This window comes from Lonchura striata, chromosome 1A, assembly GCF_050655825.1.
Source record: "Lonchura striata isolate lonStrDom1 chromosome 1A, ASM5065582v1, whole genome shotgun sequence".
NCBI classification, from domain to species: Eukaryota; Metazoa; Chordata; class Aves; order Passeriformes; family Estrildidae; genus Lonchura; species Lonchura striata.
In genome coordinates, this window is record NC_140741.1 from 61,989,354 (window position 1) to 62,002,269 (window position 12,916).

Consider the following 12,916-nt stretch of genomic DNA (forward strand, 5'->3'; position numbering starts at 1 on the left):
AATATTATTATCTGTAGAAGATTATTATTATTATTTCATATTTTCACACTTACTGACAACAGTAAATGCAAGGCACAAAACAGACATTGCTTAGTTACAAAGACTCATACTGGATTATTCAAAGGGAAATAAGTATTACATGTTCAAAGAGCCATCGGGGAAGCGGAATATTAAGGTTTTTCTTTTCTAACAACGCAGGCACACACAGGTATGTGAGCACATGTACTTTTATCATGCACAATCCACTCTTCAGGGATTTCTGAAGTATTGCAACCGAAATAAAGAAGGAAAACCAGTATTACAGTAGCACTTGTCATAAAAAATGTGGAGCCTGTGGCCTAGATTCATCTGGCCTAAATTCTTTTTAAATCCTTGTGCACAATGCTTGGTCTTGGCTAGCTGCCTCTGGGAGCTACAACTACACAAGAGCAAATGCTAGTCACCATGGCTTAGGAGGAATTCAGACTGGATGAAAAGTGACTGTAGGGGAATGAAATCTTGGGAAAAGGTTGCAGAGAAAAGAGGAGTGGAGTTTAGATATAGCAGACCTAAAGGGAACACGAAGAGCACACTTGCACATCTGAACTGCATTTGGTCTTGGTTTTAAACAGTTATCTAAAAAGAGCCCCCAAATTACTTCATTGCTCCAGGAGCTACAAACCTTTTCTCATGCACATGACAAAATGAAACAGTTAAAAAATGCCATTTCTTCTAACATCAGCCAAGTATTACCAAGATCTACAAAAGATTAAGACATCAGCTATTTCCATACCTATCCACCATGCTGCATCACACTTTGTAATGATGAACCCTGTCAGAGGACCTTTGAGAAATATGAGCTGAAGGGCAGCACTGTTGAAACTGCTGCAAGAAGTTATTTCACAAAGAGCCCTTTGGGGCTTGTAACTCTACTGAGGCTTAACTTTTCAAAAGCTAAAGGAAGATAACAAGGCTTTTCCACACCTTAGAGGACAGTACCAGAAACGGTATGTTGGGAAAATGAGGAAAAACCCACTGCAAAAGGTGCCTTTGAGTACCTCAGAGAGAAGCTGGATGCAACAGACAAAGAGAGGTGGCACAATAAGGAATGGATGTACATAGAAAATGCTCCAGGAAGGGTGGCTACAGGGAGGGTGGAGACAGAAAGACAGTGGCACCAGAAAAACACAGGTCAGGAGGGAAAAAGTATATATTGATCATATCATTTGGGATATGGGGAGAAGGGTAAAGTTGTCATTTTCAGTTGAAGATTCCCACTAAATTATGAAAAAATGAGCACAGGCTGATCTTTAAACATGGAAAGCACAGTATTTTTGGGGAAACCAATCTTTTTTCCTCCTACTCAAAGGAAATAATGTGATGGTTGAAGATGAAAATGTTACACTCTCAGCTTTTTCTGAAAAACAATGAATAGTTTGAGGAAAACAGACACTGTCAGTGTAAGAATACTAACATCACCATCACATATAATAGTATAGCTGAAATGCCTTTTTATTAAAAGTTTTTACAGAAAACATTAGAGCCATTTTGTGTATTAGAAAAGCACACCATAAGGAGAGAGTTATAAGGAAGCAGGGGGTTAAAATGAAAGGCAACATGACCTCTGGGGCATTAAGGCTGAGAGGCTGATTAGTTACAGAAAAAAAACCTCTGTATACCTCCTGTCCCACTGCTCCATGCCTCCCCCACCACCCCTGGGAAATTCATACAAATATGAATTAATTACCTTTGATTTCTAAGGGCCCATCAATGTGTAACTCTGCCTTATCTTCACTCCTGCTGTTGCTTACAGACCCTTGAATAACAGCAGTTCTTTTGTAGATGCCTCTCTTCACCTCGTCAAAGACTGAAAACATGTTGTAGACACGGGCAGTGTAGCCTGCTAGCTCAGTGACCTGAGAAACAACAAATGCCTCATTTCAGTTAGACTTCTCAAATTCTACAAATTAAATGTTTGGCCAAAGATCAACATGAGCAACAATGCTGATCAACACCTATCGATTTTCATTCCCTGAAATTCTGTGCTAACCCATAGGCCACCTGTAGCACCTACCAATCAGAAGACAGGACAGTTGAGTTAAGCCCATGTAAGCTATGATAACACTCAAGTAAATGAAGAGGTTGTAGAGACGGCTGATTTCTGTAATTTTCAATGAATGAGAACAACTACTAACATATCTGAAAACAAAGAGGCTGGTACACAAGAAAAAAAAATAAAAATCTCTGCATTTTCCAGCAAAAACAGAAGTCCACAGAAGTGAGAAAAAAATGGCATCTATAATTCCTTATGTTTACTTGCTTGTATTCCTGAAACCTCCAGTGGGAGAAGTGTGCTTTTCTGTGTAAAAGAGGCAGCATCAGGCCACCCTAACCTAAAATACAGTACAAACCAGAAATGAGTCTTCTGTCAACTGCATGCTAAATCTGATACCTCAGAATAGAACTGGGCATTTTTAAGATGGTGAGGTCTCTTAAAAGGCTTTCTCCATTTCCTTTTTTTTTTGGTCCATTTGTCACAAATTTCACCTGGTGAAGAGAGAAAAAACAGATCTCTGCACCTCGTAATTCCATATTTATGGGATTTTTAAGAGCTACCAAAGAACTGCCTCCATCTGCTGGTAGTAAAGAATTAAGCCAAGGCCTTTTATTTTAAAAGTATTATTAGATGGTTTTAAAAGGATACATTTTTATACAAAATGAAGAAAGGACAAGAATAGCCACAAAATTAGATCAAGATTATAAAATCCTTGGCTTGCTGTGGTTAAATATGTACACCCCATGACTGAGTTCACCCACTATGGTGTACATAATTCTAAGATTATTTGAAAGAACTGGAAATAATTCCATAAGTCTTCTGTAAGTTTCACTGTTTGTGCCAGACTCAGAAGTGAGTACTAGCTCTTGCCACAGGGCCATTATTTCACCACAGGATGATGGAGAGAATCCTGCATGTGATAAATGAAACTCATACCAGCTGTACCCCAGGAGAACCATAACATGTAGTAAGTTTCTATTCCATGACTGTAGAAACTCACTTTGTTCAAACACTAAATACTACCACCTAAACCATTGACTGCAAAGAAAAGTTGAGCCCACTCCATCTGCACAGTGAATTACACTGACTTGAAGGAGACTGCCCTGGTGGAGGAAGTGGGCAAGAACTGGAACTGCACTACCACTTCACGTGGTTTGAAGTACACTGTGCTTTGGAAACTGCCTGAGTCACAAAATGGGAGCGACAATGTGGCTGAAGTACTCAGTGTCTTTTGAAGAGAAGCATAAATGTAAAATTAAGGTGGAAATTCATTGAACCACTCTTTGGTCTCATGCTGTCTCAATATCTTACCATGTTATAGACAAAGTGAGTTTGTTCAGTTCTTCCTCTACTATTTTGTGGGTACTTTTTTTGCCAAAAAAAATAAACTTTTTCTAAGTCCTCATGCACATTATATATATTACTTAAATGCTGAAAATAAAACACGTTTTACATCAGTGTATGATAGGTTATCTGGCAGTATCTTGACACCAGAGATGAAGCAGGGAAACAGCTCAAAGAGAATAGGTTAAAAATCACAGCCCATTAGAAGGACTTTTGAAAACAGCACAGACACTGGCTTTGTCAAAGTCTGTATCTGAAGGTGCCAAACTACCCCTCCTCTGACAATTTACAAAGCTGTAGCTGTTATGGCTGGATTCCAAATAGCAGAATCCATAGTCTTTGATTAGCTGCCTAGCCAATGTGCTCCTCCTCGCACTGCACTGGGAAAAGGGGTTCCCACCAAAGGGACGAGCAAACACCAATTAAAATATGAAGAACAAATATTCAGAAGGAAATGTTGAGATTAACAGCACTGACTCACTTTCCTTTGTCTTAACAGCTGGCATTTAAAGAAATCCACAAGAGAAACAACAGATTAAAGCATAGCTTTACTGGAATTTGGGTAAGGACCTGAAACAACATCTCTGATCTTCTAGATAAACATTCTGTACTTCTAGACCACTTGTACTCCCATGATGAACTTTTTCTTGCTAAAATTTCTCTATTTTGAAAAATTACTCACAGGTTCACAGGTTTAACAGGTTCACAAGATACTGAAAACTGCCTTACAGTTCAAGTGGCACAGAAATAAGTATTCAATTATCCTTGTTTTTCATACAGAAACAGGTTGCCCAGTGCGGTGGAAACATCCCATCTCTGGAACATTCAAGGTCAGGTTGGATGGGACTCCGTGCAATCCAACAATAGTTTAAGATGTTCATGGGGGGTGGGGGTTGGAGGAGAAGAGTAGAAGAGTAGAAGACCTTTAAAGACTCTTACAACTAAATTATTATATGCTTTTATGACAGTTCTAACAGAAGAGTCCCAGTACACAAATGGCAGACAGCCCAAATTCAGGACTGTGCTCCAAACATAAGAGGAATTTGAACCTTTATCACTGACATTCCAGGAATTTCAATGCTCTCTGCTGACATTTGAATTCAAGTATTAAAAATGACATTACACATTGCACCATACAGGCAACTGCGCACTTTAGACTCTATGTCAACTTAACCCTAAAGATTAAACTACCAGTTCAAATATCTCCATGTATTTAATTGCAATAGAATTTGCCTTTAAAAACTGCACTACTTTTTTAACATTTTATATTAAATACAAATAGTTGGGTTTTTTTTTCTCTTCTGTTTCATGCATGCAGGATGTACAGTACCTCTTTGTATGAAGACATAATCCTTTCAATAGCATCTGCTCCGGAGATCAGCAAGTTTCGTGATGTAGTAAAAGCTTCTGTTCTTTCACTAACCATTGCCTGTTTCTGCCCATCTTCCAATTCTGAATGTAAAAACAAAAAGTTTTGTTAAAATATTCTGCTGATAATTATCTCTACAAACTAAATTATTGTTGCAATGTGAGCTACTATAGAGCAGCTTTTTTCTTTTTTTAAGAAAAAAATTAACTCTATGAAGACAACCTTTCAAAAAGAACTGATGAATGTAACTACCATAGCTTAGTCAAAAAGAGTAAGTGGGAGCATATGGAATTAATCTTGTTAGGCAAAACATCCTGTTATTTTATCTATTTATCTACATGGATCATTTTCCTTTTAATGTGTCATCATACAACATGAATTTTTCAAAATATTAAGAAAGTGAAACCTAAGCAATGATCTGAAACAGATTTTGAACATAATTTTTAACGTCTTTGTGATTATTAATTTTCAACCTTACTTATTTACTGACTTTGTGTAGAAGGAACCATTCACATTCACAGTGTAAATCTGGCAACACTATTACATTTCTGTAAGAAAGCAATAAACTCTCTTGGTATCAAAGGCATGGTTTCAGTAGGATAACTCTCCCTCACAATGATGTTTCTTTCTTCATCTAGCCTCACAACAAAGTTGTGAGGCTTTATTTATGAAACTGAATCCTGTTAACAACAATATTCTTGCTCCAAAGAAAGGACTCATTAGAATGTCAGCAGCATTAGGTAAAGAGAAAACAGCAGCAGAATTTATAGGAGATATATGAGAACTAAGTATACTTAACATATCTACATATACCATCTTGCTACCATGGGTCTCATAGATTCAAGTTGCAAGTTTGTTTCCCGAAGGAAACAAGATTTAAAAAGAAGTGCCTGACTATTTGGAAGCTAAATGTTGTTTCAGTGTTTATAATTGCAATTACAAATCACTGGTGTAGTAAACCAGTAGTGTAGCAAACCACTCTTAAAAATTTTCCACATATAAAATTTACAATGAAAGATCTAAAGGGTTTTCTGCATCACATAACTTTATATGTATTTCCATAAATTGCTTAAATCTTTTGCAGAATGGGATCTAGATATTATTTTTTTCCTGAAGTTTGTAAAGTCTTTCTTAAGCTTCTTTTTTAAACTAAGCTGATGCTAGGAATCATTCTAGGCAGGGTAATAAGTAGATCCACTGTGGCAACTCCTGTACTAGCAATTTTTACTAGCATCCATGTTTCCACAGTGCTCATGATCAGGAAAATCTAGGAGGAATTCCTTGCAAGTGTAATGCAACCATAAATTTCATAGGCTAAGTCAAGCAATGCAAGAGTAGAGCAAACAGCATTTTCTTACTCTCACTTCCCTCACAAATCAGATTCTAGAAATCTGGTGTCTGAGAATCTACAGGCAGTACCAAAGTCAGACACATCTTTCTGTCTTTACTCGTTAAATTTAAATGTTATTCTGTTTTCATTTACACATTCATGAAAGATTCCTACATAACTAGATCACTGCAATATACTGTATTACAGTGGAATACACTGGAATAATTATTTAATATATAATTAATTATATATTAACAAATTATTAATTATATAGTAATTATTTCTTATTTAATTATTACTACAGTGAAGGACAATGGAGTAATGATTTAATATAATAATAATTACACTGAATTAATTATTTCACTGTATTTCACTGAAATACAGTGAAATAGTGAATGAAAAACTTAAAAATTGCTATATCATAACTTTTCATATATGTGTGTGTGTGTGTGTGTGTGTATGTATAAACACATAAAACATCTATGTTATTTTTCCTGGTTCTACTTATGATGTTTTTTCTCTTCAGTTCTATATCAGCACACTGTCAACTACTTGTATGCATCTTGCTGAGACACAATGAGAGACATGTTTTAAAAAAAAATACAGAAAAGCTCTTGCAAAGGAGAGATTACAAAATTCTTACTGATGTGGCTCTCACTTCAAAACGTTATTTCCACTCCAAGAAGAATACACTCCAAGAAGAATTCAGTTAATTCATTAGTAAAAGATGTTTTGAAATTTGTTTACTTCTGACACAATCAATTTTTGCTGATCTTGCTGGGATTATGGCACATGCAGCCTATGCTATATAGAACCACCACAAATAATCCTCTAGGAATCAGTTATGGTTTAACTACATCAATGCAACATTCCTCCCTCATGTAAATGCAGTATGTACTGATGGCTGCTTCCAGCACCCAGGCCAGCTCATCTAGCAAGAGTTTAAGGATCTTTGCAAGTCACTGCATCAGTCAGATTAGAGGTATTTAAAAAATTGAAATTATATAGAATTTATGAGCATTTCACAGCCCCAAAAGACAAACTCTTATATAACCCACCAATATAATTTTTCTTTAACTTTTTGTCCAAAATATATTTCATGTGGCTGGCCTCCTGTGTTTGAAAATGTCACATTTTAACAGATAGACAGTCTGTTTCATACAGAAGCTAACACGTCCATTTTCCTCTTCATTTATTTAATTGATAGTCACACTTATTTTATAAACAAAAATAAATGTTCACCATGTCTAGAGAAATCCAAGTCTTACTTCAAAAAATAGTCTCCACAAACTCTCCAAATACTCTCTATAAACTGAGACACAACATTTGGAATATGATTTAATACAAAAAGAATGAGAAATGTTATCAAAGAGAAATCTTGTCTTTGCCACCTAAATTCTTCACTGAAATATATAACATAATTTTTAAATTTCAGTTAAAAGTATTGCTGTCAAAGAAGGTTCTTTTTTCTTATTACTGAAGAATTATTTTTTTACTTTTTCTTTCTCCTTCCTGAAGAAGTGAACAAAATGTATGGCTTTACACCTGTAATCCCAAATTGGCCATGGTACCAGTTTTGTACATTTCCCTGTCCTTTTTGACTCATCCTAAAGCAATAGGATTGTTATTTTGAAATCGACTACCTCTTCCTTGAGATGTTAACAAATTTGCGTCTGATCTGCTGAGGCAAAATGCACTGTTTTCCCAAGCAGGTAATTTCTGGTGTGCTTGATTCTTTGAATACCTGTAGTACCTCAAATTGGTCTTGACAGTGCTGCCAGTATTATGTTTGTGAACCACCACTATGGTAAGCCCCAAGACTCAATACTAAACCCTGTGTTTTAATAGTTTAGGTTGCTGGTTGCTCCCACATTTGAAATGTGGGAGAAAAAAAAAAGCTACGAGAACAAAAGAATAAACATGAGTAACAGGAATGTTATTTAGTTTAGCATGAGTACAAGTCCTTTTTTATTCATGCTCTAATACCAAGGAGTTATTTACAACATGTGGTTAAATGCTCCTTTTCTTGATTGTACCCATTCCCATCTCAGCAGAAAGACTCTTATCACTTTTTCTGTTGTGCTGATAACCTTCACTGTGAGGTGAAATGCCTCTGTACAGCCTCTTCAGTTTGGAACAAGACATCCTGATATTTTGGAAGCTGTTCCCAGAATGCCAGCCAGGGTGCTGATATAGTGCCCTCCTAAGGCACGTGATGGGCAGCAGCTCAGGGAGCTGAGCACCCAGCCCTGCACCAGCACAACTTTTTAGTGAAACAACTAAACCACGTGGGCACTGCACAAAGCCATCCTACAGCTCACACCAAGCGTGTCCACTTGGACAGTCCTGATTTGGAATGTAACTTCCATGAAAGAAACAGAACTACTGTGCAGAGAAGAATTTGCTCATTCCTAATTCAAAGTACACAATTGAGAACTGATCATTCTGAAGACTTTGCAGGATTCATGCTGTAGGAATCCTATGAAATTCGTAATATAGTAAGTTCTAATTGTTCATGAGGAAGCTTGTTAAACCAAATTAACCAACAGCCCTCCTTAATACCTTTCTTTTTTGCTCTCTCCTGTTTTCTCCTTTTTTTTTTTTTTTTTTTTTTTTTTTTTTTCCTTAACAGCATCTGCAATAACAACATTATTTGAGTCTCATTTAACTTCTAGGAAAGTTGTGATAAGATGTCAAAAATTATACCGTCCTAACCTGGAATCTGAATTTTTCCTTCTCTTCTCCCAGAGAGTCAGGGAAAATCAGCGGTTTCCAACAGGTCAACAATAAGAGAAAAATTACCTATAATTACCTATAATTACACTATGGTTTATGGAAGGAGAAGATAAGCACTCTAGGAAAGTTCATATTATCGTTTGCAAAAGGAGATACTGCAAAAACCAGCCTGCCATTCCAACAGTGACTAATGAAAAAGGAGACTGCAATAATCATTACAATCTTGTGTGATACAAGGATCCTCTAAGTCCTGACTTCATGCTATTTATCACACACTCTAAGTTGGATCATTTGCTCAGCTGACTTGCTATGCTTGCAACTTATACATAAGACACAGATGTTTTAAGAAAGTCTGTGAAAAATAAACCAATGTGAACAGCACTCAAGGGAACTACGGTCTTTTGAGGACATAACTTTAAAGAAACATTTAGAAATCAGATGTTAAAAAAGATGTTATTACCACCATCTGCAAATCCTGTTGCGGTGATGATGGGCACAGCGACCATGATCATACCACAGCTACTCCAGACATACTTCATCAGGAACTGCTCTATCATGATGTACCATAAACGTTTGGACAAAATGAGATTCATTTGATCTGTCAAATCCTTGTAGCTTTTTTGCAGTTGTTTCAATTCTACCTACAGTTAAAATAATAAAGTAATTTATACAATGAAACAAAGATGGACATGTAGCACAAGATATGTTCACATGGGTACGTGAAATAATGGGGTACCCAGAGTTGTCACTTCTGAATCACATCTGCCATGTGGTACTTTACACTCAGTGTGCTGCAGTCTCACAGCAAAAGTGCACGGCTTTATGGAAATCAGTGGACCTGGTTCTCATTTACACCGTTGTCCCTTGACAGAGCATTGGAAGGTTTTCAACTCTTTTAAGATCTCTAATACATACAAGAACAACATAGCAGTCACAACAGTTAATTCTAACAATCAAAATAAGATAGATTTCACATCCTTTTAATAAAGTTGCAGCTGTAGAGTTTCACAGCAACCGAAAATTATACTGGAAAGCATTTGGGGATCATTTATCTTCAGTGACTTAAAGTTGCAGAGTTGATTCCTGAAACGCTGCTTGTTTTTGCAAGCAGTCTGAGCAAAGAGAGAACTATCCCAGGAGGTTTAAGAAGTCAAAGGCAGTTGCAAGTGGATATGTATTCAGTTCAAGCCCATATATGTGGGAATTGAGAAAATGTTTAATTTAGCTGCACTTAAAACATTACTAGAGGCAGCTTTTGAGAACGATTCTGTCTTCAAAAATAAACCATTGATGTTATATAACCATTGCTTGAACTGAAAGAGTAGTACTTCAGGCTGGTTTCCAGCTTTCATTTTCACCTTGCATGAAACAACTTTTTTCCCAATCATGTTGGAAAGGTATTACAGCCAAAATTTACTTCTAATAAAAATATGAAGAGTCCCTTAATAAGGTGGCTTTAAAACAAGCTACTAGTTTATGTAACTGTGATTGCAGAAGTACTGTACTTATGCTATTTTAAGACTGGTGACTACATCTTTGCTTGTCTATGTGAAAGAGTGTCAAAGGTTGTAGTATGCTCTGAGCCATCACAGAGTTTCTGGTGTGCCATGGTTGCTGTTTCTGCTGAATTAAATATGGTGGTTCATACACATGTTTGGAAAAAAAAGTCTGGAAAAGTTCATCAGAAGGGACTGGGTGGGGAAAACACAGCAATGTAGATTAGTTTTCTAGATAAGCATAAAATCCATCTGCAAAACCACAACACTGTCAGAGTTCAAGGGAACTGTGATTTGTTCCCCCGAGACATTGCTTGTGAGACTTCCTAAGAAATGGGAAGTGCCAGGCTGTAAACAAGTTTAAATGTCAGAGGGACCCAAAATGTTAAGAAGGGTATTAGGGGAAGCATGAGTCCACCCCGGCATGCAGGAGCGACCCTAGTGCTTCCGATTTCTCTCCTCCTTACCTTGTGCCCTCGGTAAAAGGCAATCTCTTCCACGTTGGCAATGATGCGTGAATGTATGAAGCGCAGATAGCCCTTCTTGTGAGCCTCCTCAGCCACCAGTTTGCCAAACTTGGGCGAGCAGGCTTTGAGCACGCGGGCCGTGGCATAGACGACGAGACCAGCCAGGACTGTGGGCCCGATGGGGTTGGCCCCCCGGGACCGTGCTGTGCGGATGAGGGTGTAGGAGGTGAGCACAACATCCAGGATGGGCTTGGTGAGGTTGGAGTAGAGATGCGCCACGGACTGTGAGAACATCGTAATGTCCTCGGTGAGGGACTGGTCAGGGTTGGCCAGGCGCCCGTCCATGCTGATCACTTTGTAGTAAGTTTGGTTGGCAAAGTAGGTCTCATAGGCGTGATCCACCAGGCGCGTGCGGAAGGCGAGGGCCAGCTTGCACTCCAGGTACCGTATGGTGCTGTTCACGAAAGTTGCTGGGATTGCGATCATCAGCCACTTGATTAACTTGAAGACGAAGCTCCTGGGCTTTTTCTCCACAATGCTCTTCACTATTTTTCCATCGAGGGCGGCCACATAGATGGAGAGGAAGGTCCTGGATACCAGAGCAAACGAGTGAAGACAGAGCAAGCCCAGCTCGGCACTCACCAGCTTCGGGAAGAACAATTTACGGAGTTCCAGCAGCTGCTTGAAGAATTCCGCGTCCACGGCCGGAGAGGCTCTGCCCCGGCTGCCGGCGCGGTGCGGGACCGCCCGGCCCCTCTCATCGTGCGCGCCGCCTCTGCCGCTCGCCCGCTTTACACGCCCGCGGATGATGGGGTAGAGGATTTTGAGCCCGTACGCCGCGGCCAGCAGGCACGCAGCCCTCTTCGCGGCGCCCGCCCTGCTCCACTGCACCCGCCGGGCTGCCGCATGCAGCATGTGGGCCATCCTGCCCGCCTCGGCACCGCTACGTGCCGCTCCTAGCGCGGGTGGCTCATGCTCGCTGGGAAGGCCGGTCCCGCCGGGTCTTCATCGGGGCGCTGGGCCCGGCCCGCCGCCGGCCGCCCTGCCGTGACAGATGCCGAGTGAGCGCTGCCTCCCGGGGTGATGGTGCCTTCAAAGCGCGGCGCGTTGCACAACGCAGCCCCGCGCGGCGCAGCCCGCCCCGCCGACCACCATTGGCTGCGCCGCGCGGGGCGGCACCGGCGGCGGCAGCGGCCCGGCCGCTCAGCGCCGCCGCCCCGGCCACAACCGCTATAGCTCGGGGCGCGGCCGCGGCGCCGGCAGCAGCAGCAGCACCAGCAGCAGCAGCAGCAGCAGCACCGGTCCTCCGGCGCTCGGCTCCGGGTTCACGGCGGGTCCCCCGGCGCTCGGCTCCGGCCGCACCGTTGATCCCCCGGCGCTCGGCGGGTCCGCGGAGCTCGGCCCTGCAGCGCGCCGGCTCGCCCCCGGCTGCGGCCGGCCCTTTCCTTCCGCCTGCCCCGCGAAGCAGGCTCCGCCTCCGGCACGGCCTCGGCAGCGGCGAGGGGGGAGCGGGGCGGGGGGCGGCAGCGCCGGAGAGAGCTCGGGTCCCGCGGCAGCGCCGGCAGGATGGGCAGCGCCTCAGTCCCGGCGCTCCCCGGCCTCCCCGGGCCGGGGGGGTTGTGACGCCGGCACGGGGCGGCGCAGCCGGGCCGGTGGCCTCGGGCGGCCCCGGGTCGGAAATCGGCCCGGCGGCCGCGGGAGGGAGGCGGGCAGCTCGGCGTCTCCGGGACAGCGCCTGCACGCTGCGCGTAATTTATTTCCTGTCCTCTCGCCGAAAGGAAGCCGGTATTGTGCACTGGCAGCGTTGTTAGCCCAAAATAACCCTGACAGAGTCGCACGGCCCCTGCAGAAAAGCCCGGCCAATTTCACACAAAGAAATCCATAGTAAAGGCAGTTGTCTTGTTGCTTTATTTTTTGTTTTCTTAATTACTTACTTCTGTTGCTTCACTTGTTTGGAAAAGGTACTGAAATTGCAGGGCAAGGATCAGAGTACTTACATACACTGGTACTTTTACACTTTGAAAATAAAGTACTACGGTAACTGCATAAGATAGTGTATGATAAAGCATTTGTTTAGAATGTGTATATAAAAGTGTGTTTTTAAAATGTAATGCTAGGCGTTTATGGCGGTGAAGAACC

At 41.3% G+C, this 12,916-nt stretch overlaps 1 protein-coding gene across 1 annotated transcript in view; it reads right to left on the minus strand.

The window, feature by feature from the left end:
- Nucleotides 1-11,922, minus strand: part of ABCD2 (ATP binding cassette subfamily D member 2) — a 39,103-nt gene extending 27,181 nt beyond the window's left edge. The window contains exons 1-4 of the mRNA XM_021539108.3: nt 10,778-11,922; nt 9,275-9,455; nt 4,710-4,831; nt 1,727-1,895 (exon numbers count right to left, since the gene is read on the minus strand). Coding sequence (XP_021394783.1) covers nt 1,727-1,895; nt 4,710-4,831; nt 9,275-9,455; nt 10,778-11,701 — 1,396 coding nt within the window. The 5' untranslated portion in view covers nt 11,702-11,922. The remainder of the gene's footprint in view (nt 1-1,726; nt 1,896-4,709; nt 4,832-9,274; nt 9,456-10,777) is intronic.
- Nucleotides 11,923-12,916: the final 994 nt, after the last annotated feature.